Source organism: Diaporthe amygdali (assembly GCF_026229845.1).
Source record: "Diaporthe amygdali strain CAA958 chromosome Unknown NODE_1_length_4327563_cov_65_473760, whole genome shotgun sequence".
Lineage (NCBI taxonomy): Eukaryota > Fungi > Ascomycota > Sordariomycetes > Diaporthales > Diaporthaceae > Diaporthe > Diaporthe amygdali.
Genome location: NW_026517021.1, coordinates 2,166,116 through 2,192,902, shown reverse-complemented (window position 1 = coordinate 2,192,902; position 26,787 = coordinate 2,166,116). Strand labels below are relative to the sequence as shown.

Genomic DNA, 26,787 nt, shown 5'->3' with positions numbered 1-26,787 from the left:
TTCTCCCGCCACGTCCTTCTCGGACGATGGGTCGGGTGCTCGCTGCGCTGCGCTCCGTCATGGTCTGGCCGCCGGACTCTCTTGCTCTGGACGGTTCTATCGTGTAAGGGACGAACCTCGTGCCGAGCGACGAGGCGGCATCCTCGACCTCTTAGCGAAAAGGAAGCGCGGAGAAGCATGCTGATCTGCGCCTCGGCCGCTGCGGTCCAAGAGTTGGGGCATCACCCCATGGGCAGACCGGCCATCTGTCCGCCGCCTCGCTCTGTGCGTGATCCGCACATTCCGAGATGCTCTTCAGGACGCCCCGCGTTGAGGCATCACGGGGGTGACTGTCGTCCGGTGGTGGCCGACTGTTTGTGTAGTACAGCTTGCAGGGATCCTAGAGGAGCTGCACGCTGGCACTCGAGGCTATACGGAGACCGGCTCCCAAGAGATAGGGTTTGTATCTCTTGGTGTCGTACATTGTCACTTGAGAACACAGGCTATGTTTCCGCCGAAGGTGATCCTACCCTGCATACCAACGGCCGTGATACCTGCAAGCTGCAAACCACTGGCACTCTGTCGCAGAGGCTGACAGCCGACATGGAGTTGTTGGCTGGGAGGCTTGCCGTCCACTCGCTACTCCGTCCGGAGAGGTTACGGGATGGCTCACCGAGGATTTTGGCTCCACGGTTCCTGTTTAGGACCTGAAGTCCGCCTTCCCCGGCAACAAAGTTCCGATAGACTCGAGCCCTAAACTGTGATTGCACTGCAAGCCGGCGTCTGAAGGTCTAGATGTTTCTGTCATCGGTGCCCAACATCGGCGACAGCCGTAACAGTCTCATGTAAACCTGGTCTTCGTGTCCGACTGGCGTAACGGCGTGAGGTGGTCGGTCAATGGATTGGGTCGGGTCACATCACCGTCCTATCTGTCAAGTTTTCAGCAACTCTTTTGGGTTTTCGAAAGGTCCAAGTCAAGTGAGTTCAGATTAGAAAAAGAAATAGAAAATAGAAAATTAAACAGTGCATGAGTGCAAAGTTATTCTCACCGAAAGACACGGCGTGGCTGATCTGAGTGCACAATGCTGCAAAAGGTCCAACTGCGGGATGAGCACACGTGCTCAGAGTCCAATGCACCAGGACAAGTCTCGACAATGCTCACGAGCTGAACCAATGCTGATGATAGTAGCTGATGATTGACTGGAGAACCAGCGAATGCAGCGTGTTTGATTGAGTTGTTTGAACTGGACGGATCTGGCTGTTGCTTCCATGAAACTGCAGCGGCAGTTGCCTGAAAAGCTCAGACGCCTCCTAAATTTCAATCGGCAACCCGAACACAAGCCATCAGGCCGCCCGTTCGTCCACCCACAACGTCGCGAACGGCCGCCCTGGACACCTGCGAGATGGAAGGGCCAACAGATGAGATGGCACATGATGACATTTGGGACGACTCCGCCCTGATCAGGTCCTGGGATGAGGCTTTGGACGAGTACAAGGTACGTACACACGTGTGTGAGTATGTGCGTGCGTGTGCGTGTGCGTGTGCGTGTGCGCGCGCAGGCAGATATCAGACAACTCCGCGAAAGGCCACTCCCGACCGAACATCCTGAGAGCTGAGATTGACTGGCAAGCGCAGAAATACCACAGCATCCACGCAAGCGGAGGAAAGCTAGAGGACCTTCCCGAGTATGTGCGACACGCAGCCCAGGGACCATTCAGACCGGTCCGAACTTTCTCCTGCCATCCTGAACTTGTTCAGCTCAACCGTCGTCGCAGGTATTCTCAGGATGCCAAGCCTGAAACGAGCGACACACACCACCAGTCCGAGCCCGTCTGGACGTCGGCTGCAGTGACTTCGGACCAAAATACACCCTCGAATCAGCCGGCGCGGGACTCCCACGAACAGATCACCACGGGAAGCACAGGTAATGGTAATGCGACCAAGGTAAGCCAGCCATCGCATGATGGAAACCTGCAGAGAGACACGCCAATCCCCTTCCTGACTGGTGATTTCCCTTACCCCAGAGGCAATCCCAGCAGATCACAAAAGCTTGGCATCTGAAGCCCTCCGCGTCCCATCTGGTGATCCAGATTACTGACGCTTGGCCTATCACGGCCGCCGAACATAGGATGGCATGAACGATGGCGTGGCCAGCGGCGCCGGCAGTGGTGACAGGCACGCCGGCGAGAGTCATGGCCAGGACAGCGCGGGAGGAAACATGGCCCCCCCGCAGGTTCTACTGGGCGCTGGTATGTTGCAGGGACAGAAAGTCCATTCTCTTTTTTTTCACCGTTGACCCCGTTTCGCAACACCCGGCCCCGAGATTGTCAGGACTGACTATCGGAAATCGACCAGTGCAAGATGAAGGCCTGAAGAGGCTTCTCATGTCTTGGTATTACGCGGGATACTACACGGGCTTGTATGAGGGCAAACAAGCCCGCCAGGACCAGCAATAGACAGGCAGGCAGCGTCAATCCCCGGCCGGGATCGCCATACCAAGCCGAGCATCGCGCATCATGGCATCGTATCACCGCTTGGGAAGCTGCGCGGAAGCATGTTGCTACGGGAGGCTGAGCCTCGGATGCAAGCCGGCAAGAGAGTGACGCGGGGCACGACCAAGCCGTGGCATAGTCAGGATAGGGAAACAAAAAAAAAAGTTCACACTCCGCCGGGAGTTCGGAATTTGGTAAGTCTTGGGATATAATACTCTGAGTAAGGCGGCGCAAGGCTAGGGGGGGCCCTTAATCCAAACCTCCCCTGATCGACCTTCAGGACGGGGTGTCTGTAACGGCTCGCGTTGCAGCACCCAGGGGGACGTGCTGCGCCGATAGCTCGGCTGCAAGAAAGGGCTAGCTAGCTGTTCATGGACCATGCAGCCACGGAGAACGAAACTGAAAAAAAGTCATTGGCCTAATTCCATGCAGAAATTCGGACAGACTAAGAACAGACGTTCAACTCAATTTCTAGGCTAGGGATATGAGGCTTGAACGATTCGGACGGTGGCGTGACATTGTGCTGTCCTCCTCATTTCAAGGAGTACTTGGCCATGACAAGATACGAAACCAGCCATACTCTAGGCCGCTTGACACTGGGTTTCTTCCATGGCCTGGATACATGTACATGACGAACGGCTTCCGAAAATGTGCGATCAGGACTGATCTACCGGTCCTTATCTGGCAGTCTGGTTCCCCGTGCAGTATAGCCTGGTAAAGATCTCAAGCAGGCATGCTAGCGTGCCCCCGAAATCTGATGATTATGACTTCACGTAAACGTCCCATGTTTCTCCCCGCGGACGGATCGTCGCCCCATCCGTTTCCGACCGGGGGGCCGACGGGCTCGAATATCAAATTTTGATGACCTGTCAGGCCCGTCTCCGAGAACGATCTGTCTATCTTGTCTCTATCGGTCTGCCTGTCTGCGTGGGCAAGCATCAACGGGAGAGTGGATGGGATGTGCATCATGACGGCAGTTTGGACTAAACGTCGAAAGGTGGGGCCTGCTGAATAAATTCTCCGGTGCGTCGCAGTGCGAACAATGGGGCCCTCGACCACAGTGACCGGCAACCTGCATCGTTACAGAGTTGTGGGCAGGGCTGCAGGCGTGCCCGTCTCCACTCCTCCTCAGAGGCACACCTTATCTCGTCGTCAGAGCCTTGGGATCAACTCTGGACGAGGAGCATGTACAAGATGTGGTAGCGAGGCGATGCGAGGAAAAGAGGGAGGGGTTGTTAGGGCGTGCGGTACATGAGTTGCTCCACAGTTGAGACCAGACGAAGCCTGCCCGTTGTCGTCTGGTCTGGGCCACCCCTTGGATTCGGACGTTTGAGGATGGCCTCGGCACAGGCTGTGAGTGGCCAACTCGAAGGCCTCCCACCTGTGCCGCCTATGGGAGGTGCTTGGGAGAGTGAGAAGGGGGGCCAACAAGAGACAAGTGACAAGAGATAGGAAACAGAAACGGAGGCAGAGACAGACAGCCAACTCAGCCTCCACGGGGCCAAGAGATGCCGAGAGATAATTCCAATACTGCCCAGATGGACAAGCTGTGCCGTGGCAGCGAAGCACCGCGGAAGGAGGAGATCCCCTTGCTAAAGATAGCCCCACCCGCAACGTGCCTTGCAGCAAGCAAGCTGCAGGCGCCCGCCAGTAATCTAACGGGCCTGTCTAATCAGGTGCAGCGGCTGAGGGAGCAGCCTGTCATGTCGGCGGTTTTAGGCTTGGTGAGGCTAATGCGGGAACTCTAAACGTTATTTGGAGGAGCCGCAAGTGTGATTAATCCCACGGCAGACCGAACTTGTCTTTTGATTGTTGGTCCCAAATACCTCGGACGACGGCTGCTACCATGATATCAAATGGAACGAAAATGAAATGGAATGAACGAACCCAATCTGGGTCTCTAATTTTGCTGATCTACCAGCTGCTCGTCCAAGCCACCCAGAGGGTTCTTCGGATAGTGTGTGTGTGAGAGAGAGCGAGTGAGAGTGAGTGAATGACCGAAAGAGCTTGGTTCGTACAGGGAATCTTTGACGAACGCACAACCACGGAGCTGTTGTTAGCGCCCAGGCGATTGGCGCTCTCAGTGTGCTGGTGGCGAAATGCCAAACACGATGCGAGACGGATCTGTCACAGCCCGACTCCTGCACGCTGGGGGGTGGCAGGGGGTGCTACCAAGCCAGCCACTTGGGGACCCCTGCGAGGCACCTCGAACCCCCCCAAGCAAACCCTTAAGCAGCACCCCAAGCACCCCGAGTACCAAGCCCACTTCGCCGGCCCCGGCTCCATCATGGCTTGTCTGGGTTGTCTCATCATTGCCCGCAGAGCCTACTCTTGCATGCTGCGTCAAGCTGGGTGATGCTTGGTACCAGCCCAGCCAAGCCTAGCCCTCTGGTCCCAAGCAGGGGCCGCAACTTAAGCGTATCTTGCTTTAGGTTGGGATGGCAACTGCGAGCCGCGTCTCAACTGGTCCTGGGCCCCACGAGTCCTGGCCGTTGTAGCCCTGTTTGGTTACAGCATCGTATCTACGTTCCCAACTTTGCCTAACCAACGTGCCCACGTACCCACGTACCCCAGTACCAACGTACCAACGTACCGACCCAACCCACCTACTACCCACGCACATCCATCCCATCCAGACGACCGACGAGACGAGGCTTTGGAGCTTCCGCCTAGCCTCGCAGCAACTACCCTGGCCTGCTCTGGTCGGACCCAGTCGTGCCCGGCGGTTGATCCATGTACGGATGATTTGCTGGTCCTGTTTCGAGATGGTCTCCTGTGCCCAGGATGCCCAGCGACATCATCCTGTCCTCCTCCCAAGACTGTGCCGTGTGCCCGTGTCGTCGTGGCCGTCCATTGAGGGGAGAAGGAGGGTCGCTTGCATGACCTATGACTATTCCTGGTCCACCATGCTTTGATATAAGCTCTTTCCCTCCTTCCCCAAACCTTCGTCGTGTTTGTTTCTTTCTTTCTTCCCCCATCTCTATACTCGTCGAACTGTTGCTGGCTCGTGTAGATTTCGAGTACACGCTCATTTTCTATTCTATACCCGGTCATTCATTCTCACGAGCAGGAACTCGCCATATTACAGTCCTACCGTTTCAATATTCATATCATCATACGTCCAAGCCGACTCTGGAAGTTTACAAGCGAGTCTTGTTCAAAGATACCCTTCGCCAGGTATCGACAAAGTCAAATCTAATCCTCAACAACCCAACAATCCAAAAATGAAGTTCTCCGCAGCTTTGGCGGCTCTTGCCGCCCCTCTGGCACTGGCCAAGGCCGTCCACAACGTCTACCCAGCGAAGAGAGACGCCGACCTGTTCCCCCGGAAATCAGAAGACAAGCAATCAGAGAAGAGCCAAGGAGGTGAGGGTCAGGCACAGGCAGGACAGGCACTCGCCAGCATGTCCGGCCCCGGACAGCAGATCTCGGCTTCTCAGGCCCAGCTGATCACGTTGGGTCTTTCCGGCGCGGGCATCACCGCCAACGCCGCCACCGAGGTCATCATCATCTGGGTCAACCAGGGTGCCGGAGCACCGACGATGAACGTCAACCCTCCCCCCATGGCCGCCCCGGCTACCGCGCAAACGCACGAGGTCGTGGTCGGTGGAGCCGCGGGCCTGCAGTTCACGCCGTCTGAGATCAAGGCTGCCGTTGGCGACATGGTCGTCTTCACCTTCATGAGCGCCAACCACACTGCTACCCAGTCCGCATTCGCCACGCCATGCGAGGCCCTCGCCGGTGGTATGGACTCGGGCTTCCAGCCCAACGCCAACAACTCGGTCAACCCACCACCGCAGGTTGCCATGCAAGTCATGGTTGACACTCCTCTCTGTAAGTCATAACAGATGTATATACGAGCTGCCTACACACAGATGCTAATGAAGTCATCCAGGGTTCTACTGCAAGCAAAAGGGCCACTGCGGAAAGGGCATGACCTTCTCCATCAACCCCACCGCCGCTAAGACCCAGGCCATGTTCCAGTCTATGGCCATTGCCCAGAACGGTACTGGAGCTGCCACCCCCATCACCGGCGGCTCGGCCCCACCGGCCAACAGCGCTGCTCCACCAAACGCGACCGGTGGCGGTGCTGCTGCTGCTCCCGCCGAGGGTGGTTCCGCTGGTGCTGCTGCTGGTGGTTCCGCTACGACTCCCACCATGGGCCAGGGCACGATCCAGAACGGTGCTTGCGTCTGCGCTGTGTCCTGCTCCGTCGGCTCCTTCCCTGCCGCCCAGGCCCAAGGTCTCGGTGCTTTCGGTGGTCTGCCTGGTAAGATACATTCCCACAGCATACGACCTCTTTTAGCACAGGTTCACTAACATTCATTCTCTCAGGCGCACTTCCAGCAAACATGACGGAGGTCACGATGAACGGCTAAGGGAGCAAGGTTCTTTTCGGTTGATGAAGGGTGCGGACGACCCGGATGTCGGACATTTTTCTCTTATGATGATTTGAAACGAAACTGTAGAACCCCTTTCTAGCAGCAACCCGCCGGTAGAGGAGGCTAGATTTCCTCCCACCTTTTTACTCTATTATAAACAGGGGCGGCGGGGGAGGTTGTATATGACTGGCTTGTATCCTGGATGGATATCTTAATAGTACAACCTTTTCTCTTTTACTCGTCTTTCTTCTTTTTGTGTTTGGGCTCATTGGAAGAAAGAAAAAATACTCGAAATACCCACAGAAAACCATCGCGAAGCATCTGCCACCTAGTTGCGCGGCGCGTCCCCGGTTTCCAGCATCAATAGACTTGACCAAACCTGGAGCAAAACAACCTAGAAACCCTCTTCGTGACTAGCTGGCCTCTTACCAAATTCTTGCCTTGGGCTTTAGGGTGCTTCCAATTGCATTTCCTTCCGTCATCTGTGGGTTCTTTTCGTCCATGATTCATCCGTGGTAGCTGCCAAGCCCACTGCGGGAACGGGAGCTTGGTCTTCCGGCCAGAAACATCTTGAAACGGGGGGAAAAGGAAATGGCCCACTTGGGCGTTCCCGGGCGCGCCCGGTGCCGAGAGACACAAGAGAGAAAGAAATCCAGCGAAGCTTTTAAAGCTTAAAAGGATGTCTTCACGCGAACGCTTTGAGCCGGTGTGCGGAACCGCTTCTTGAGGACATGCATCCGGTGTGCAATGGCATTGTGGTGGGAAAGATCTGATGACATCGAGCATTGCTGTTGTTCGCCGTTGGGTGCCGGCTTGGTGTCGTGCCGGTGTTCGGTGTGATGATAATGATGATGATGGGTGACCAGTTGAAATGTCGTGGGCATACCCGCATCCGTGCCGCAGTATATGGATTGCCGCATGACCGAGTGTCGGCTCAAATTGGTCCTTTTCCCTCTCTCTCTCTGCGGATAGCCTTCCCCGGCTGCTTTATTGATCACAATGTGGCCGAGCCCGGCTGCACTCGATGGTGTGTATGTCTCTGTGCACGACGTCCTCTTCAGCACTGCCCAAGCTAAAGAAAGCACTCGCCTTCCTTCGTCGCTCGTCTGACTCTTCTTCTGTGCGAAGAGAATTGTCCCGGCTGTTTTGTTAGACATGATATGGCCTTGGTGTTTTCGCTTGTGGAATTCTGGACATGACGTCCTCTCCAGCGCATGCTCGTGAGCTCCTGGCTTGTCTTCTTGAACCATCTCGACATAAGGAGGTGGAATGTGAGCGGCTGCACTGGCAGGCACTGCTTGATGCCACTTGAAGATGTCATCTATCGTCCATATCAGCCCTGCTCAGATGACTATACGAACAGCATCGCGTGCGTCATTTGATCCCTGATCAGACACCCCGATCAGATGAATACCAATTCAATGATCCGGTGTGGGAGGGTTTTGTTGCTGCTTCGACGCCTCTTTTGTGTTGCCCAAGCTGAGGAGAGCACTCGCCTTCCTTCATCGCTTGCCTTTGTAACACGCGACAGATCGTAGACGGCTCGCCTCGAGGGTACCACAGACGCTTCTGGGGGCACGCAAGTATATTGCCAGAGAGGACTACAACTCTACAACAGCCCTCTCCTTCGCAGCCCCAGCTGTGCCGACCATGCACCCTGTCCGCGGCGAATGGCCCGGGGTCGCCAGTGTTTAAATGTGTTCTTCCCAATCCCATTCCATTGCTCCATGCTGAAAAGCAGAATACACCCCGAGGGGTCCTTCCCATCCTGAGAAGGATGAGGACCACCTCGCTCCCTTGCCGCTCTGACCGTCTTTGCCCGCGTGGGAAAGGCCTTCATCGAGATCATTCGTCGAGATGTCGAGTAGGGGGAAAAGCGCGTCTATTTCTTGCCTGCTGCCTCGGCAGCCCTGCGCTCGTCGGCTACACACACACACAAGGGTCAGTCATAATCCGGGCGTATACACCTAACCATCACCACCATCATCAAAGCCGCAGCCGGCTGTCCTTTGGGGATGGGAGGGAAAGACGGGTGATGCCTACCAGCCTTCTGCTTCTCGCGCATCATGGCGGCGACCTGGTCCTTGTCGCGCTGCATCTCGCTGCCGGTCTTGGTATTCTTGGATTTCTGCGGAGAGGCAACGGCCCAACGGGTTAGCAAGGCTTGCACAATGGGCTTCCTTTCATTTCCTTCTGGCGGCAAGAACGGGCAGCCGCGCGGGGCGGGAGCTGGGCCTGCTCATGGACCAGCCCGCTGGGCGCCAAAAGGGGAGGGCCCGTGAATGAGGCCGCAAAAAGCATGGGGATTGGGCGGCAGGCGGGCGTGCTTACTTGTGCGGCCATCTTCTTCTGGTTGGCCTCGCGGGCTTTGTCGCGCTGGTTTCCACGGGCCATGGCTGCTGCTTTGGAGGGGCTGAGGTCTCGATCTCGGGAAATCCTGTGTGTGATGTTGGAGTGTGATGGCGAGAGAGATTGCGTTGGGCAGACAAAAGAGATTCTCGTCGGTTCTGTAATGGGGAACCCCCGTGTCAGCTGTCGGAAGGAGGCCTAGAACAAGAGGGAAAGCGAGGCTGTGTCTCCACCGCATGGGCACCCGCGCTAGGCCGCATTGGACTATTTTGGGAGTAAGCACTTTCTGCTTTGGACTGTGTCACTGCCTCCTTGGATGTTGGGTGCGGTCCAGTCATGGACTCATTCGGGTGAAGTGGCACAAAGCATCATTTTCAAATCAACTTCATTTTGCGGTAAATTGACTGACAGACTGAGTTTACAGTATCTGGGGACGGCTGTGAGTGGTGGGTACAACGCCAACCTGTCTCTGCCGTCCGGGGTAAATATGGAACTGCTGCGAACCAAACCAGCGTGATCTTGAACTGCCAGCAGTCAACACCAGGACTCGACAACACTGCCCTGCAGAGCAGGTCTTATCTCAGCTACGCTGACCGTGACAGCGGATTCATTGGGGTTATGCTCAAGTATCGAAACTGCTGGCGGCCATGTTACCTTAGAGGTGTGAACACAAATCACACCGTGTCCCCATCTCCAAGATACCAACAGCGCGTGACTTGGGTCAGTCAAACACAAGGCTGTGTTGTGGGGAAGAGACTGTCTCATTCTGCATGGCGAGACCACAGCGCGCTTCGGTACTTCTTCTCATCTTGCGGTGCGTGTGTGGTTGCACGATGAATCGAAGCGCAAGCGCCGGGGAACCTGTTTAAGAACAAGCACTGTCGAGCAAGGGCCTTGCGCGACAAGTCAGACAAGCGCCCGGGTCTTGTGACTTCCTGGGCCAGAGTTTGTCTCAGATCAGCCCCGAAGCAGGATTCCATCATTTCTAGATCATAATCTGGCTGTCAATATCGGTCGCATCGGCCCAAGACCGCTTCTCAAGCGACCGTGGCTGTGAGCGGGCGAGTGTGGGTTGCAATGCAATATTGGATGGGAAAACGGGAGATGTTGAGACTATGCCTTGTGGTGTGTTGGTAAGGCTTCCTTCTCCAGGAATTCGGTGGGAGCATTGAATTATATGACTATTGACACGTTGATTGAAACGGCAATTTGTCGAGCTGCGTGTGATGCGTGTCGTCTCGAGTCGAAGCTCCGTCTGAGGTGCTTGATGGCATGGCCGGCTTGCATCCGTGCTTCCCGACAGACGACGCATTCGGCTTGGACACTCGATAAATTAGAGAATCGGGGAAGACGAGCGCACAGAACAATGCAACGCAGCGCAGAGAGTGTCCAAAGCGGTGCCACGCAAATGCCTCGCAAGGCACATTTGCAGATGACTGTTTTCTTCGGACGATTCTCGTGCTACAGTAGAACTATGCTATGTCCTTATCAAGTCAGGCTCGGGATGTGCATGGCCCATGTCCACGCTTGACGCCGGGCACTAGATCCACTTGAAACAGTCGGGAGGCTCTGCCATCCAATCGATGCCCATTCGCGAGCCTGTCTGAGGACGCGCTCTGTTCCCTGCTTCGCGATCTTCAAGACTTCCCCACTGAATTGATCGGGTCTTCCAGTTCGTTGGTACCCTTGCAGTCGATACAAACTTCTGGACCACCCCGTATTTGCCGTCCCCAGCAGGGGACGCCGGAGTTCGTGAGCCTATCCAGGCGCCTCCTCTCGACGGCAATCATGCAATGCTCTGGAGTCTGGGAGTTCGCCCCCCTGGCTGCCTCAGCCGCCAAGCTAGACACGGGCACAACAGGACACACTCCTGCATGTGCACGTCGCCTCCTCGATGTGGGAACCTGTCGACAGACGCGAAGCGGTTGGGTATCGCTGCTTGCTGCCCGTACCACGCTGCCTCAGCGATGAGTCTACCCGGCCCAGAACTCGACCCCCCATCTGCATCTACATGGCACTTGCACGCATCCCGACAACGTCCCATACAACCCCCGCGGACGCGGGAGCGCGTCAAGCTGGCTGATGGTCGATCTGGGCCCATCCTCTGCCAGCGTTGCTGGGGGCGCTGGTACGTGACACGAGGGGATTGCCAGAGCTAAGATGCATGTTCGCTGTTTGCATGAAACCAACTTCACCCTGGCGCCTGGGATCGCTCCAGAACACCCGTTCTTCCCGCAGCTAGAACAATGCTTGACGACCAATCCATTGGACAGCACGGCGTTTGTTTCAATGAAAGGAGCTTCCGGCCACCCTTGCAGGTGCAGGAAAGAAGACTATGACTACTACTGCTCGTGGTTCCTGCTTCCTGCTGTCCCGCGTAAATCCTGTCTTTTTTCTTCTATCAAATGCTGCGGGGGTGACTCTCTCAGAGCACAATAGGACGGGCTCTTTAGTCTCTATTAAAGACGGCACGCCCGCTTTTCCTGTTCATCTGCTATTGTCCTATTGACCAGACAAACCGTAGATCGGCTTACCTGCCGTCGACAATGCTCGATATCCATTCATACTGTCGCTACATTGTTCTTCCACTACAATAGAACTGCTCGACGCAGCCTCTTCATAAAACTTATCCACCCGGCGACGACCCTCCTCAGTCTCGAGCCTCCAAGATTCGATCTTCATATCAATTCTCTTCTTACTTCTCGAATCTGCGAGACAGAATCCGAACAACCATTCCCAGCATCACCGTCACTCACTGACTCCCTACTGCCGGCAGTATTTATCACAACATTCTGTACGTGCCACCATTCCCAGATCATCGTCTCGATTCCTTCCCGGCTAACAGTTTGCTAGCTTGTATTCAAGCACCTCTTACTACTAAAGCGACAAAATGATCAACATGACTGAGAATGGCCGCTTCTTGGGCCCGGCCTGGTGGATCCTCCAGGTCCTCCGCGTCTGCAACATCATCGCCCTGCTCAGCGTCGCAGTCGCGAGTGTTGTCCTGGTCATCAAGACCGACGTCAAGAACAGCTTCTTCTTCTTCGAGGCCTTCTCCCACCTCGTCACTGCCGGTGTTGCGCTCATGCTCATCGTCTCTGAGCTTCCTCAGCCGCGCGTCATCAGGGACTTCTTCCGCAGCAACTGGCCCACCTTCTCTACCGTCGACGCCTGCAACAGGGGTCACTCGCTGGCCTGGCTCGGTGTGTGGATGATCTCCATGGGCACCTGGGTCATGGGCTCTCTGCACGGCGACAACCTGGTCGAGAAGCTGTCCCTGCCGCTCTGGAGGCTGACCCTGGGCGCTGGTATCCTCGCTCTCGTCTTCGGCTTCTTCAACTTCATCGTCTCGGTGCTCTTCCGCAACGGGACCCACGGCATCACCGCGCGCATGGTCCGCGAGCACGGCGCCAACGTCTACAACGTCCGCACGACCATGATGCCGCCCGACTACGACCTGGACGCCTCGACCCTGAACGGCAGCGCCCGCTCCAACTCGGTCCGCAAGGAGAAGCACCACGCCAACGCCGGCAACCGTTTCACCTACAACTTTTCACAAGGCTTCCAGAACAACCGAATCACCCGCATGTTCGGCAAGGACAAGAAGCCCCAGATCAGCGCGCCCATCAGCGCGCCCGTCATGGCCGAGAGGGACATCGAGGCCCAGTACCCCGACCACCATGACCACCACAACCACCAGGAGAACGTGGTCATCCGGCCCGTGAGCCCTGTGAGCCCCGGCCCCACCCGGGAGTCGTGGGAAGCCAGCGACCGGGCCAGCCCCATCGCGCCGAACGTCCAGGTATGTGAGAGGCCTGCGGGCAACTGGATCTAAGAGGAGAGAACGAGAGCTGACAATCCTCATTTTTCCAGCGCCCGCCGACCGCTCTGCATCCCGCCTATACCGGCAAGGCTCGCACGTACCGATCAAGCATTTACTCCACGGCGAGCTATCTCACGCGGTTTTAAGAGAGAGGTGTTGTCACTTTGGACGGTGCCTAGGTCCCAGTCCGGGTGTGGTGAATAGATTGAGAAATCACAAACTCGAAAGAGCAGAAAGCATATCCAGGCGTTGTTTTAGTTTCACCGGCGTTGAGAGATCCAAACCAGATACCCATTAATTTTCAGAGGAAAGGCAGAAAAGGGCCTTCATGCGACGCTGCGGCCGAGCATGCGTAGCAGATAATCCTTAGCTTTAATAAGGAAAGTTACTGTACCAACGGACTTGTTTGCAATTATCGTTTGTGAATTGTCAGACCAGGTATTTTTGGTCATATTAAGCTAGAGCGCAGACTTCGTCCAGCCCTCGTGGTCTATCCGCTGGTATGTGAATGCCCCTTCTTGTTGACCCCATCCTCTCTTAAGAGGCTACAAGCAAAGTCGCAGTCGTAGTGAGCAATAAATCTATATTAAACAGTGTGCTCAGACACGTCACATAGGTATCATCCCTTCGAAGGGATCTTATACAGTCTCAAAGCACGGCACAGATATTAACCAGTTCAGTGTGAATGTCTCTGATGAATCTATAGAATTGTCATCCTGCATTTGCTTCTAAGGAGACGAAGGATCGCCAGTTTCATACACGTAGTCATGGGTGAGTACAGTGGCGCTCGAGTGATTCACTGAGACACCAAACAAGTTGAAAACATCTGGAACTTCGATCTTGGACCAACAATATAAAAATCGAGTGGCTGCCCGCCCCAAATCTGCCAGCCCCTACTTCCAACACCAAAACCCTCACCTACAAGGTCGCTTCCTGGAACGGCAACTTCCATTTGCGACTCTTTTACTTCGTCCCAAAAACTCCAGACATGCCTTCCAATATGGTTCTCACCATATCTGCCCTCCTGGCGATGGTTTGCCATGGCACCGCCGCGCCTGATCCCCAGTATCAGAAGCCCAACGACGTCGTCGCCGTTGAGGAGAGCAGCGCCAGTAACCAGTGCCGTGACAGCTCTTTCTCCTGTATGTACCTGGTGAAATGTATCCTGGACCACTGCCACTTGCCTTGCCATCTGCCTGAAATGCCTCAACTCGATCGCTTTCCCTAGCTCTGTGTAAGGTGGCTAACCTAAGGCAGACCTCGGCGACACGGACAAGATGGTCCCCATCGCAGACTGCAACAACCTCCTGGCCCTGTGGGATCCGGGCCACTTCACCTACCAGCTGTCATGCTGGGAGAACTCGACGGCCCTGGCGGACCACTTCTTCGTGCTGGCGGCGAACGGCAGCTGCGAGTTTGCAATAAAGAGCATCGACGGCCTTGATAACACCATCATGTGAGTTTTCCGATGTCGACCTCGGTCGGCACCTAGGGAGAAGAAGCTGTTTGAGAGGACCGCTTGCTAACTTCTTCAAACCGCGGCACAGGCTTGGAGACCAGGACATGAAGGATCTTGTCCACACTTCTATCGCCAGCTCGCGCGATGGCGTCACCTTTGAGACGGTCGAGGGACAGATGAATTGCAACTCGGACGTTGCCAACAATGGCGAAAGCAATTTTGAGTGGACTATAAGGACCCCTGGTAGTGTCAACTAGGGAGGCAGAGTCCTTGTGATTGAAAGAAAAGGAAAAGGGAAAAGAGAATAACTTGCCTGGCTCTTGAGGTGCAAGCATTTAAGAATATCGTGACGTGCCCCAAATTGCAAAGTCAATCTGTTTGAATACTGCAAGGTTTGTAACATGAAGTCTCTTTTTTAAGAAACTTCTTATGACTTTTTCCAAGTGTGAAATTGAGTATGGCATTCTTTTAATTGAATAAATGTTTGACTTTTGCCAGTACATTTTGCATTCGTCAATGGTTTCTTGGTTTGCCCTCTGCCATAGATACTCTGATTCAGTGCTAGACTGGGAGTTGGGAAGATCTTCTCTAAGTACCACCACTGCAGATGACAGAATCGACAAGATTGGGCCATGGCTAGTTTGAATGCCCACCGGTGGGGAGTGAGAATCAAAACTGAATACCAAGCCACTGGGACCACAAACGAGGCAGGTCAAGAACTTAGTTGAGCAACAACATCAACATCCAGAAATCCAATCGAAAATGGCGGCAAAAAAGCCTTCCTCGGCACACTAGGCAAATCGGCGTGCCTATTGACAGTGGCAGAAATCATATCACAGCTCAGATGGATACATCTCAGATCTGGCTCTCGTCGGTTGGTTGACCTACAGACGTTCGACAACACCAGCCGCAGCCCCTAGGAAGCCGTCGAATTGATATGGCTGAAGAAAAAGTTGGTGCCATTAGCAGTGTGGTGCCATTAGCAGTGCAGGCCTCTATGATTACCATTGCTGATCATATTATTGAACATTGTCTTGCTGAATGTGTTGGTCCCAATATACAAAAGATCCACTTTATGCCGATGCATTCTCCGGACACACTGACCAGGTATATTCATGTCAGGTCTGATTTCAGATCACTCTGATGTACATCCTTGTGACAGCTGAGAGGCCACCCAGCGTGACTTAGTCACTCAACATTCCAGAGGAAGATTGGATGTCCAGTCACCTACAGAATCACACCACAACCCTGCACTACCTCAATGCATGAGAGCTCACTGAGCTGTAAAGCGCTTGTTCCCAAAATCTATGCTGCAGTCAACACCAATGACCTCAAGAGCCGTCTCAGATCTATCTCTTGAACATCAGCAACCATTGGTCAAAAGCAACACATCACCAATTGAACCTGCAATCGACAAGATGCTCTCCATCATCATCCTCCTTCTTGGAATGCTGACTGACATCGGCCTCGCCAGTGACCCTCATTACCAAATTCCTGGTTTTAGTGTGAACATCACCAGCATCGCGAGGAGCAAGTCATGTAACATAAGCGACTTTGACGTTGTTGGTGGCGGCCAGATCCAGGTCGCCGACTGCTTTGCTATCACGGATGGCTTGAATGGCAGCTTCAGCATCGAGATGTCGGATTGGCGGGAATCGACTCACTTGCCCGACCAGTACTACAAGCTTATCGCCCATGGAAGCTGTGAGATTGCGGTGAAGAGGATTGACGAAAGGAAAGATACTACCTGGTAGGTAACATGCAGCGACCGCACCATTGCAAAGCATTTCGAGGCACATCATTCGATAAGAGACAATCCGCTGATACGAGATGTCAACCAAAAAGGGTTGGTAGATACGATATGGACAGCATCATCAATCAGTCCGTCGAACTGGCAAAGGTTGGAGATGGCGATCGAGTCGAGACTGTCGAGGGACAGATGAGTTGCTACTCAGCGGGACCAGAAAAAGCGCTTATCTCGTGGTCCCTCCGACAGCCCAGCAATGGCAAACTGAGGAAATTGCTGGCAGGGGAAAACGGCGGCAGCAAGACAGCAACATAGGGATCTGTTCCATGCACACATGGGTAGGCACACAAAGGAAGTCGGGGATAGGCCTTGTCTCAGGTACCTGATTTTGGAGGACAAAGAAGACAAAGACGATTCCTCACATTTGCGCACAGTCCTCAAGAGTGATAGATTAAACTGCGTGATCGGCATTTCTTGCCTCTTGATGCAACATTAATGAAGTTCAATGTTGTGGAGTCAACATAGACTAGACTGCTAATTCAAGGGCCTCTTTGCGCTAAGACGCGTTCGAAGGCAGGGCGTTGTGAATTATACAGGGGTAGCTTTGCTTACATAACCGTTGTCCAGCGCTAGTGCGGCTCTCTGCCTTTGACGTCTGGTTTGCCCATGGTTCTTTCGACCTCACCACTTCCAGACCATTCTTACCACGAAGGTCTCACTTCACCTGAACACAGTCGGCTTCCCACATTTATCAACAGGTCGAATCACGATCAATTGTCAAGTGAGGTCTCCCCCTGATCCAACTGTCGCACGACCACTTGCCGGACTTGGAGCAGTGCCACGTCCCGATCGCCCACCGAGATCGCCGTCTGCAGCCTCCACCACTATTGAGCACGAACGAAGCTCGGCAAAGGCTCCCAATTACACATTACAGTGATTCAAAACAAAAACAATATTTACTGGTCGCGCAATTTTGGGAGGAAGATGATGAGCCATTGAGGCAAACCAGAGTTGATCTTGCGTGCCCCATTCTTGCTTGGGTCAGCTGGAGGTGGCCGTGCTGGAAAGAGCGGCATCCTTTGGAGCGCCAGGCTCTAGGAAGCAATAGGTCTTGCGCTTCATCAGATTGTTTATTCGGTGTCCACTTGGCTGTGAATTTGGCGGTGTTGGGGCGATTTCTGAATGCTACTTTGCAAACGCTGGGCCCTGTCACCTGTTCATGAACCTCGCTTGTTTGGCCTTCATTCCTCTCTTGGATCGTGCCCTTGAACTCTTGCGCACAGCCTGCGTTGCCCAATCCTCAAACTGCCCACCATGTCATACGACGAGCAGGATCAGACAGCCGAGGTGATCGAGGATTACCAGAGCGCCTTGGATGGCTTGACCATGAACTCTCGGTTCGAAATCACGAACCTGACCCAGATTGCAAGAGACTTGACCAACTATGCCTTCCCAATCGCAGAGACTCTGGAGCAGCACATTAAGAAAGTAGGTAGCCCCCATCCCGGAAGCTGCCTCGCATTTCTCGTACTGAGCCAGCTGGCTTTCTCCCATGACTTGACGTCTCGGCTCCCTGTATTCCCTGCAACAGTAGCTGACATTGTGACAGGTACCTCCACAGAGGAAGCTCCCAGCCATGTACGTCTTGGACTCCATCGTCAAGAATATTGGCACCCCTTACACCTTGTTCTTCGGCAAGAATCTATACTCGACATTCATGGACTCGTATGCCTCAGTCAACGACAACACACGCAGGAAAATGGAGGAGATGTTGAAGACTTGGAAAGAGCCCGTCCCTGGGTCCATTGACAAGAACCCTGTCTTCCCTCCTGATGTGGTGCGCCCCATCGAGAACGCCTTGATTAAGGCCAGGACTTCGGCTCTCCAGGCTCATCAGGAGCAAATGCGCACCCAACACCAGCTTTTTGGCAGAGGGGGACGACCTGTTGTTGCACCCCATCGAAACACGCCAACCCCTCCGAATGCCCGCCAGCAGTTCAATCAGCCCCAACCGCCTCACGCTGGGATCAATGGCCATCGACCTGAATCAGCCCTCGGCCAGCCAGCATACCCACAGCATCCAGTAAGAATGCCTACATCCATGTGCCCTCGTGCCTTGACTGACATTCTTCAGCCTGCCCAATACCCAGGGTCAACACCGCAACCACACATGTCAACCCCGGCCGCTGCGCCTTTCCAGCCACCACCTTTTGGTTCTTACGGTGCCCCTGCTGCTCAACCTGGAATAAGCATAGATTCCTTGATTAATGAAATCGAGCAACTCGTTGTTGCCGCCAGGGCTGAACTTGGGAGGTCGCCATATGATACTAGTATACAGACGGAGCTGAAGGCGCTGTTGGATCTGCAGACGGTTCTGAAGACTCGCGGGGCAATGCTGTCGCAAGAGCAGTTGGTGCCTGTGAAGACTCAAGTAGCTAATCTTGCTGTAAAATACCGGGCCTCAAATGCCCACCAGACTGTCACTCCTACACCACCCATCCACGGACCCCCATACCATGCCCCTATGCAGCATCCGCCGCAACAAATAGCACCAGTAGCCCCTGCGCCGCCTGCTTCGGCTCCACCAGCTCCTGTGTCTCTTGACGCACTGCTTGGTAAGGGTGCTCTGGCTGCGTTGCTGAGCCGACGGTCTGCCACACCTCAAGTCCCAACACCTCAACCGCAACCGGCAACTGTTGCTGCTCTGCGGTCTCCTACTCTACCAAAGGCTGAGCCGCAGAAGCCCGCCACTCCTGATCCGATGGCATTGTTGGGTGCGCTGCGTGGTGTCGGTCTCATACCTCCCACGCCACAGTCCGGCGGAACGCCCCTGAGCAAACCACTTGGGCCTCCACCACCCACTGCAGCAGCCGCCAATACGGCTTCTGTCACGACACCTACTCCTGCGGCTGGAGGAATTTCATTACCACCAAACCTTGCCAGCATTCTTGCGTCGGCCCGCAACCTTGCTGCATCGTCAGCACCGCCGCCAGTCGTTATCACGAGTGGTGACATTAGTTTGACGACATCTTCACTGAAACAGTATGTCATTTGCCTCTCCCCAAGGTTTCGGTTGTCTCACAGCACAGCGCAATGAAACACAAAACTTTTTTTAAGTGATTTCTGACCACCTTATAGATTCCGACCCCATCTTGTCCCCACCATATACGAGGCATTGGGCCCTCCATGTACCCAGTGTGGGAGACGCTTCAAAACCGACGAGGAGGGAAGGAAGAAGAAGACCGCTCACATGGACTGGCACTTCCGAGTACATCAAAGGATCGTCGAGGCAGAGAAGAGGGGTCAGCACCGCAGTTGGTATGTGGATCAGGCGGTAAGTATTTGATGACATTCTTCCCGTAGAAGAGCCTCGAACATGGCTGATGTCACCCTCAGGACTGGATAAAATCCAGAGAGACAGTCGACGACAACCAAGCCGATGCCGACGCCGATGCAGCCAACAACGCGGCCGCCTCCTCAGCCGCTAAGTCTTCCGGCCCGAAGATACAGTACATCCCTGTGCCGGAGGACGGAGACAACACTAATACAGTCTGCCCCATCTGCCAAGAGAAGTTTGTCACCAAGTGGCTCGATGAGGCACAGGAGTGGGTGTGGACGGACGCCGCGCGAGTGGGCGGTCGGGCCTACCATGCGAGCTGCTATGCGGAGGTGACCAAGGATGGGGGCAACACGCCCATGTACGGCGGCGGCGGTGCCAGATCGACGCCTGACCATGTCCTGGGGAAGAGGAAGGCTGAGGTGAGCCTCTTGCTTAAAATGGAGATCATTTGGAATGACTTTGTGCTAACCTACGCCTAGGGTGAGATGGGAAATATCCGGGGAGGCCGACTCAAGATGGACACATGATCTTGGACAAGAGACTGCTCGATATTGGAGGCAACTGAACTTCTCTTGAGGTTCTGATGAGGCATTCTTACCTCTACTCAGCAATTTGGGAAAGTGGTCCATGACAAATGGAATTTGTCAAAGGCTACAATGTCTACGAAGGCGTGGTCCACCTGACCACACCACAGCTTATGCCAGCTCATGAAGGGCCCTGGCTCAAATGCATTCAAGGCGTTAATGGTATCCCCGCAACGACACCATCGCATCAAAAAGGCGTAAAGATGTCCTGGCTCCGATGTCACGCGGAAGGGATGCATCGTGGGAAGGAGAGGACATACGAGCATACAGAGATGCACACACATGTGGCATAATAAAAATGTATATCTTATTTAGACCGTCCAAAGGGGCAACCACAGCGATGGACTGCTTTCTGCTTCACGGGTTATTGGAGGAGGGAGTCACTGTGAATTTAGCATCACGCATTGTTAAACTGATTCTCAAGACCTTGCTGGCGACTTGCTTTGCTCTTCTTTGTACCGTGACCACTTGGGATACTTGGTGAATGTCCTTGAGTATCTGATTCATGGGAGCTACTCCGAAGACCAAGAATCAAGCTGTTCAATCGTTGTTTCTGTTGTGAGACCCCAGCCATCCTCTCTCTCGCATGTACTTGCCTTTCAAGAGGTACTCGACCGACTCGGCGTTTCTACTCTCACTCCAGATGACACAAATCCCGTGAAGGAGTGATTTAAAGTTTTGAAGCTTGTTCGGGCCTATCGGTAGGAGGTGAGAGTACTTGAAGCCTTGCCCATGAGCTTTCCTCATGCAGACAACAGCCATCGTGACTGACGGAACATGGATGTCGCGCATAGCCAATGATGGGCGACAGGAATAGATCAGCACTTTACAGGAATTGACGAATGGGCGAAGCAGCACATCTCACCTGTGAGATAGACACGGTGTGCTCGCCTGCGGACGCTCATTCGTTCTCTCGAGCTTGCGCCACCGGATCGAGAGCACCATGAGAGTACGGCACGGGTACAACAGCTCAAAAGATAGGGACATGATCTTCAACATCACAATAGCAAATTCATTGGAGGATCGAGAAGGGGCCCAACGTAGCTAGTTAGTTGGTGAACCTAAAGTTTCAACATAGTCTCTCCAGCAGTCTGGCAACCATGGATACCCTCCTTGAACTTCTGCAGCGCCGTCTTCCACTCCAGGCTCTCGGCAGACCACCCAACCCTCCGCACGCCATCGATGTCAGCCCACATCGTCTGCACGTCCGAGGTGCCATCCAACACCGCCATGTCATCCTGCAGGGCCATGACCAACGCATACAGCGCCGCCTCGCGGCTCACAAACGCCAGTTCGGCGACCGCGCCGACCGTCTCCTGGTCCTGGAGCAGGAACCTGCTCTCCTTCAGGACGCCGAAGGCCTGGTACTCGATGTGGTCCTGCTTGCAGATGGCCCGGACCGCGTCGTCGAAGTTGTGGCCGTGGAGAAATCTGTTCTGCACGATGCTGGGCCTGACGGTCGTGGTCGGGTTCTCACGGCAGAAGTCAAGGAGATGCTGCAGCTCTTCGCCGTCCACGTTGCTGATGCCCAGGTGCCGGATGGAGTGTGGGACGTAGGTGGAAAGGGCGGTCCAGACTGTCTCAGTGTGCTCGCGGGCGCGGTAGGGGTGGTGCAGGATGACGGCGTCGAGGTATGCAGCCTCGGAGCTGGGCGCGAAGGTGAAGTTCCTCAGGGATGAGGCCACCGAGCTGTGAACCTGCTCGGTCAGGGAGGTGGTGGGGTCATAGGGACAGTCGCCTGGGATGGCCCTTCGCGTGACGGGGCATCGCCATCCTGGACGGGCGTCTTCCCTGCTGTTGGCCTTGACCACCTTTTTACTGGCCTGGACGCCAGAAGGGGTGAATGTAGTCTGGATCTGTGGTGAGTTGTCAGAGTTCATCCACTGTGAGGTGTGCTTCAGACAGCTCCCCATTGACGGAAGACACGAGGATACAGAGGACAGGGGAGACCTTACGGAAACATCTTGCCGTGACACTTCACCCGCGTCAATGGCCCGTCGAATTCCCGAAGCGACCAGGGCTTCCTCGTAGTTCTCAGGCTGAGCTCCGGTAGAAACAGCCCTGAACCCTTCCTTCAGCGCGCAGTAAACCAGTTCCCCAGTCTGTTCCTTCTTCCAGGCCGTGCCGTAGATAAGTCTGCCCATGATGCTGGCTAACAGAGGCGTGGTGATCCTTGTGACGCGATGTCAAGTAACAATATGTCAGGTCTAATAACCCGCTGTCAAGTATCAATATCAGGTCTAATAACCCGCTGGTGGAAGATCTAGATCAGTACGATGTGTGATCGGCTTTGAGTGATTTACTCACAGAAAGTTACAGTATGTGGCGATGACACGACAATGTTCACGACTTGGCCATGTCTGTTCAGTCCACTGTTCAAGTGGCAAGGAGAGATACGGTTGTCACCCATGCGAACAGCAAGTTGAACCCAGTCCCCTGTCTTGTTCCATTTCGCATTCTCTTTCCGCGTTGAAACTGGGACAAGGACAGTCGATTGTTAACGATTCTGTTTAACCTCGAGACTCGAGACGGCAGGTAAGCCCCTGGAATGTAGATCTGCTTTTCTTTCCTCCGTGCTTCCTTTTTTTTCCCTTTTCTGTCTGAGTCGGCATAAGCGGCGAGCACGTGAGCAGGCTCCAAAGCATGCTTTCTTCACCACGCGCCTGAAGCAGAACCCACATTTACATATCTGCAAGGAAAGCGTCGTCCATGCCGTGCGGAAGGATCGGAAAAGTATGAAAATCATGAAGGGAGAGGCGGTCTGTTGGCGCCACAGTTTCAAGAGCCAACAGAGAATCAGCTGCCCTTTTCAGCTGCGGGACTTGGCTGGCGAGGGAGAGAAGTAGACAGATAGGGCGAGAGGAGGACACACACACTCACACACACACACACACACAGAGAGAGAGAGAGAGAGAGAGAGAGAGAGAGAGGTTGACGATGCCAGGGACAACTTCCAGTAGCATGGCGTCTTGAAGTGAAAGACAGTTTGCTGTAGAGAATTTCCCTACAGTTTGGACCTCTCTTGAGTGCTCTTCATGACCATGCACCATTTCGGAGAAGTGCATGTGCTCGATGAGAAGAAGAGATCGAGAAATAGCCCTGCACAGAAAGACTGTCGAGACCTGGGTTCCTTGGCGTTGTGGGCACCTTGATGTGGTTGTCAAGCGCGGCCTAGAAATCGGAGCCTGCTTGGGAAGAAGCTTCTGAGTCACACCCTCCCGCCCCTTTGAACATTTTTGGAGGGTTGAGCATCTTTGGATGTCCCTCAGGAACCCAAAGCGATACTGGGACATACAGCTTCTTTCGCAGTCTGTCGTCGTATTCTGGAGGCTTCCCAGTGGTCTGGATGCTTAGAAGCTAACCAAGGGTACGCGAACATAGTAGACTACGCATGTTTGATTCAACGTCATTACTCATTGACCCTAATACGGTAATGCGGGCCGCTTGGGGGGCAGAAGCCAAATGTTGGAGGGCGAGATCCGCCCGGTGAGGGGCATAGTGTGGAGGTAACATCATCGTCAAGCTTGAGCTTCTTCCCAGAAAGCGTGGGGTTGCCCCATTACCCCGCCGTGTCTGTGTGTCTGAGCCTGCGGGATCGCTTTCTCTTTCGCGTTGTCCTCCACGTAAATAATTTCCTCATTGAAGTCGTTGACCGAATTTGCCATTGAGACCAGCCAGTCAATTTGTTTCACCGCGAACTGCTTCTCTAACTTCAACTTGAACCCGTACGACGTCACACAAGATGGCTCCTTACACGGTGAAATGGGGCATCATGGCCACGGGTGGCATCGCAACCAGTTAAGTTCAGCCAACACACAAACACAACACATACAAACATACATGCGGGACATGCATGGGTAGACAGGATAAGCAAAGACAAGAGCTGTCAGCTGACATGACATGCCCCCCTAGCCTTCGTCAAGGACCTGCTCAACGACCCCAAGACCCGTGACGTGCACGACGTCACCCACGAGGTCGTCGCCGCGGCGTCGTCCTCGTCCAAGTCGCGCGCCGAGTCGTTTTTCAAGGACTGCGGCGTACCAGGGTCTCCTAAGGCTTATGGCTCCTACGCTGAGCTCGTGGCCGACCCGGACGTGCAGATTGTCTACGTGGCCACGCCTCACAGCCACCACTTCCAGAACGCCATGCTGGCCCTCGAGGCCGGCAAGAACGTGCTCTGCGAGAAAGCACTGACGGTCAATGCCTCGCAGGCCAAGAAGCTGGTGGCCAAGGCCAAGGAAAAGAACCTGTTCTTCATGGAGGCCGTGTGGACGCGATACTTTCCCCTGAGCATCAAGATCCGGGAGCTTATCACGTCCGGGGAGATTGGAACTGTCTACCGTGTCACTGGTGAGTTTTGAAGTGATTGCATGGTTTCGGCTACTGGGCGCTTGCCTGTCGCGCAATTTGCATGACTGTTTGGGGAACCCCTTCGGGGCCGTTGGAACGTGCGGGCTGACAGCTTATGCGTTGCGACGCGACAGCCGACAACTCTTTCAACACGAGCATGCCGGACGGCTCGCTGGAGTTTGACGACAAACACCGCATGGTTAACACCGAACTGGCCGGCGGCGCCCTCCTCGACCTGGGCATCTACTCCCTGACCTGGTTGTTCCAGACCCTGTACCACCTGCAAGAGAACAAGGAAGCCCCCAAGGTGGTGGCCAGCATGAACAAGTACCGCACTGGCGCCGACGACAACACGACCGTTGTCCTTGCCTTCCCGGAGCATAAGCAGATGGGCATCGCGACTACCGGCCTGCGCTCGGCGTCCGACATTGATGGGCAGGGCACGGCGGGCCCGGCCATGAGGATTCAGGGATCCGAGGGCGAGATCCAGGTCGCGGCCCCGGCCTACCGACCGTTGCAGTACAAGGTCATAAGGAAGGCCAACCCGGGCAAGGTCGAGGTTGTCGACTGCCCAATCCCCCAGGACAAGGCGAGGAACTGGGGGCATGGAATGTTCTGGGAGGCCGACGAATGCGCGCGGTGCCTCCGGGATGGCAAGCTCGAGAGTGCCAGCTTGCCTTGGCAGGAGTCCATCGTCATCATGGAGGTGATGGAGGAGGCCCTGAAGCAAGGGGGCATCGAGTATCCTGCGCTCATCACAACAGACGTGTTCGACGCAAAGAGCCCCCTGAACACAGGCAATCAGTAGGACGGACAGTCCCTAAATTAGAGGTTCGTCGTGTCGACAAACAGCCGGGGCAGTGCACATGCAAATGGTGCGCTGCCGCGTGCCACGCACTGGGGCTGTCCTAGCTGGAAGGTGAAGGGGGGGCTTGATATAGAATGAATAGACCGCGTACATACACGTGCACGACGCGTCGGTTTCGCCGTTCCCTTTAAATTGGCCAGCCTGCCCGTGTTTCAGCCCTGCCGTTAGGCTCAGGCCGCATGACCGAGTCTGAGCCGACGAGACATCCAGGCCTTAATAGGACAAAATAAAACCGTCGACGAACGGTTCGAGACACGGGCGTCCGATATCCCCAGTCGGCCTGTTGTTGCGGGCTGTCGGTCTGTCGGTCAGGAAATGTCTATGAACGTGCCGGCTTTAATTTGTAATGGAGCTGGCCGTGGCCAATCAGCCGCAGCAAGAGGCATGCTGCGTCCAGTTCCGGAGGGAGAAAGGAGCCCCTCGAGACAAGTTTCGACTGATGAGGGCTGGGATATGGACAAGGGTGGCGAGCATTATGATGATGTACATACCATGGCCTGCAGTATAGGGACGTCGGAGAATAAACCTAACACCAGAAGCGAGGAGGATCGAAGCGAGGGACACAGGGCTCAGCAAACGTTACCCCCCCTTCCGAAAAATGCTCCGCAGCTCCAATCCTGGTCGGTCACTATGCCCACACCAGCTCAGATCCTGCAAGAAATATGGACGCCCCCCCCCCTGGAGTACCGAGTACAATATGCAACCACACACACAGAGCCCACACAACCACAGAATCTCACATCCAGCCTCCAGCCAGGGTACGACCAACGTGCGACCTACGTACAGCCCCAGTACAACGACACACAAGGCCATTCTTTGTTCGCTCGATCGGTTGTCGCTGCAAGATCCACGTCAACAAACACCAGTGGGTCGTGCCGAGAATTTCTGTCTCGGGCGCCTGCACCTGCACACAGGGCTCGTCCTCGCAGGCCGTTGAGCCTCAATCCAACGACACGCGGTCTGCTGTCTGCTTTCCGCCGTCCCGCTGCCTGTGATCTGTAATCTGCAGTCTGAACAGATGACCTAGGTCCGCGGACGGTCCTTTTGTTGGTTTCTCTATTTGTGCGGGCAGGCAACCAGAATAGTTGACGAGGTACGTACATACATACCACGCCATAAAAGAGACCTCACAGCTGCTAGAGGGAAGCGATGGTACCGTCCCGCTCGCATCTTACTCACCCTTATGCAGCCGCCTGACTGCTTCACACACACCTGCGCACGCAGGCTCACCCCAATCTCGATTTTACGAGATCATCTCACAAGTGTTCGGGCCAAGGGGCTGGAGGCTGGCCAGCGAACATTAATAGAGTGGTACTCAGCAATAAAACTCCGAGGGTGCGCAACCAGTGGTTCGGTCGGGTAGCACCACAGCTGGGGCCCGCTAGCTGGACCGCTCGCTCACTGCTGACTGGT

At 54.8% G+C, this 26,787-nt stretch overlaps 8 protein-coding genes across 8 annotated transcripts; 7 read left to right on the top strand and 1 right to left on the bottom strand.

Moving 5' to 3' along the window:
- Nucleotides 1-1,382: 1,382 nt before the first annotated feature.
- J7T55_006241 (uncharacterized protein) lies at nt 1,383-2,436 on the top strand (the record flags this gene model as incomplete). The annotated part of the gene is made up of 5 exons (XM_053142140.1): nt 1,383-1,475; nt 1,616-1,665; nt 1,756-1,924; nt 2,109-2,229; nt 2,336-2,436. The coding sequence occupies 5 exons, from the start codon at nt 1,383-1,385 to the stop codon at nt 2,434-2,436; spliced, it is 534 nt and encodes a 177-aa protein (XP_053001007.1).
- Nucleotides 2,437-5,696: 3,260 nt separating this feature from the next.
- J7T55_006240 (serine-threonine rich protein) lies at nt 5,697-6,851 on the top strand (the record flags this gene model as incomplete). Its single annotated transcript, XM_053142129.1, has 3 exons — nt 5,697-6,306; nt 6,368-6,742; nt 6,808-6,851. 3 exons carry the CDS (start codon nt 5,697-5,699, stop codon nt 6,849-6,851), a joined length of 1,029 nt encoding a protein of 342 aa, XP_053001006.1.
- Nucleotides 6,852-12,093: 5,242 nt separating this feature from the next.
- J7T55_006239 (uncharacterized protein) lies at nt 12,094-13,172 on the top strand (the record flags this gene model as incomplete). Its single annotated transcript, XM_053142118.1, has 2 exons — nt 12,094-13,005; nt 13,077-13,172. 2 exons carry the CDS (start codon nt 12,094-12,096, stop codon nt 13,170-13,172), a joined length of 1,008 nt encoding a protein of 335 aa, XP_053001005.1.
- Nucleotides 13,173-14,026: 854 nt separating this feature from the next.
- J7T55_006238 (uncharacterized protein) lies at nt 14,027-14,742 on the top strand (the record flags this gene model as incomplete). The annotated part of the gene is made up of 3 exons (XM_053142107.1): nt 14,027-14,168; nt 14,284-14,482; nt 14,574-14,742. 3 exons carry the CDS (start codon nt 14,027-14,029, stop codon nt 14,740-14,742), a joined length of 510 nt encoding a protein of 169 aa, XP_053001004.1.
- Nucleotides 14,743-15,903: 1,161 nt separating this feature from the next.
- Nucleotides 15,904-16,547, top strand: J7T55_006237 (uncharacterized protein; the record flags this gene model as incomplete). The annotated part of the gene is made up of 2 exons (XM_053142096.1): nt 15,904-16,235; nt 16,331-16,547. 2 exons carry the CDS (start codon nt 15,904-15,906, stop codon nt 16,545-16,547), a joined length of 549 nt encoding a protein of 182 aa, XP_053001003.1.
- A 999-nt stretch (nt 16,548-17,546) lies between these two features.
- J7T55_006236 (uncharacterized protein) lies at nt 17,547-20,099 on the top strand (the record flags this gene model as incomplete). The annotated part of the gene is made up of 6 exons (XM_053142085.1): nt 17,547-17,720; nt 17,854-18,315; nt 18,367-19,274; nt 19,371-19,566; nt 19,629-19,991; nt 20,052-20,099. 6 exons carry the CDS (start codon nt 17,547-17,549, stop codon nt 20,097-20,099), a joined length of 2,151 nt encoding a protein of 716 aa, XP_053001002.1.
- A 1,118-nt stretch (nt 20,100-21,217) lies between these two features.
- J7T55_006235 (uncharacterized protein) lies at nt 21,218-22,300 on the bottom strand (the record flags this gene model as incomplete). The annotated part of the gene is made up of 1 exon (XM_053142074.1): nt 21,218-22,300. One exon carries the CDS (start codon nt 22,298-22,300, stop codon nt 21,218-21,220), a length of 1,083 nt encoding a protein of 360 aa, XP_053001001.1.
- Nucleotides 22,301-23,898: 1,598 nt separating this feature from the next.
- On the top strand, nt 23,899-25,314 carry J7T55_006234 (xylose dehydrogenase; the record flags this gene model as incomplete). The annotated part of the gene is made up of 3 exons (XM_053142063.1): nt 23,899-23,938; nt 24,069-24,506; nt 24,641-25,314. 3 exons carry the CDS (start codon nt 23,899-23,901, stop codon nt 25,312-25,314), a joined length of 1,152 nt encoding a protein of 383 aa, XP_053001000.1.
- Between the last annotated feature and the right edge of the window lie 1,473 nt (nt 25,315-26,787).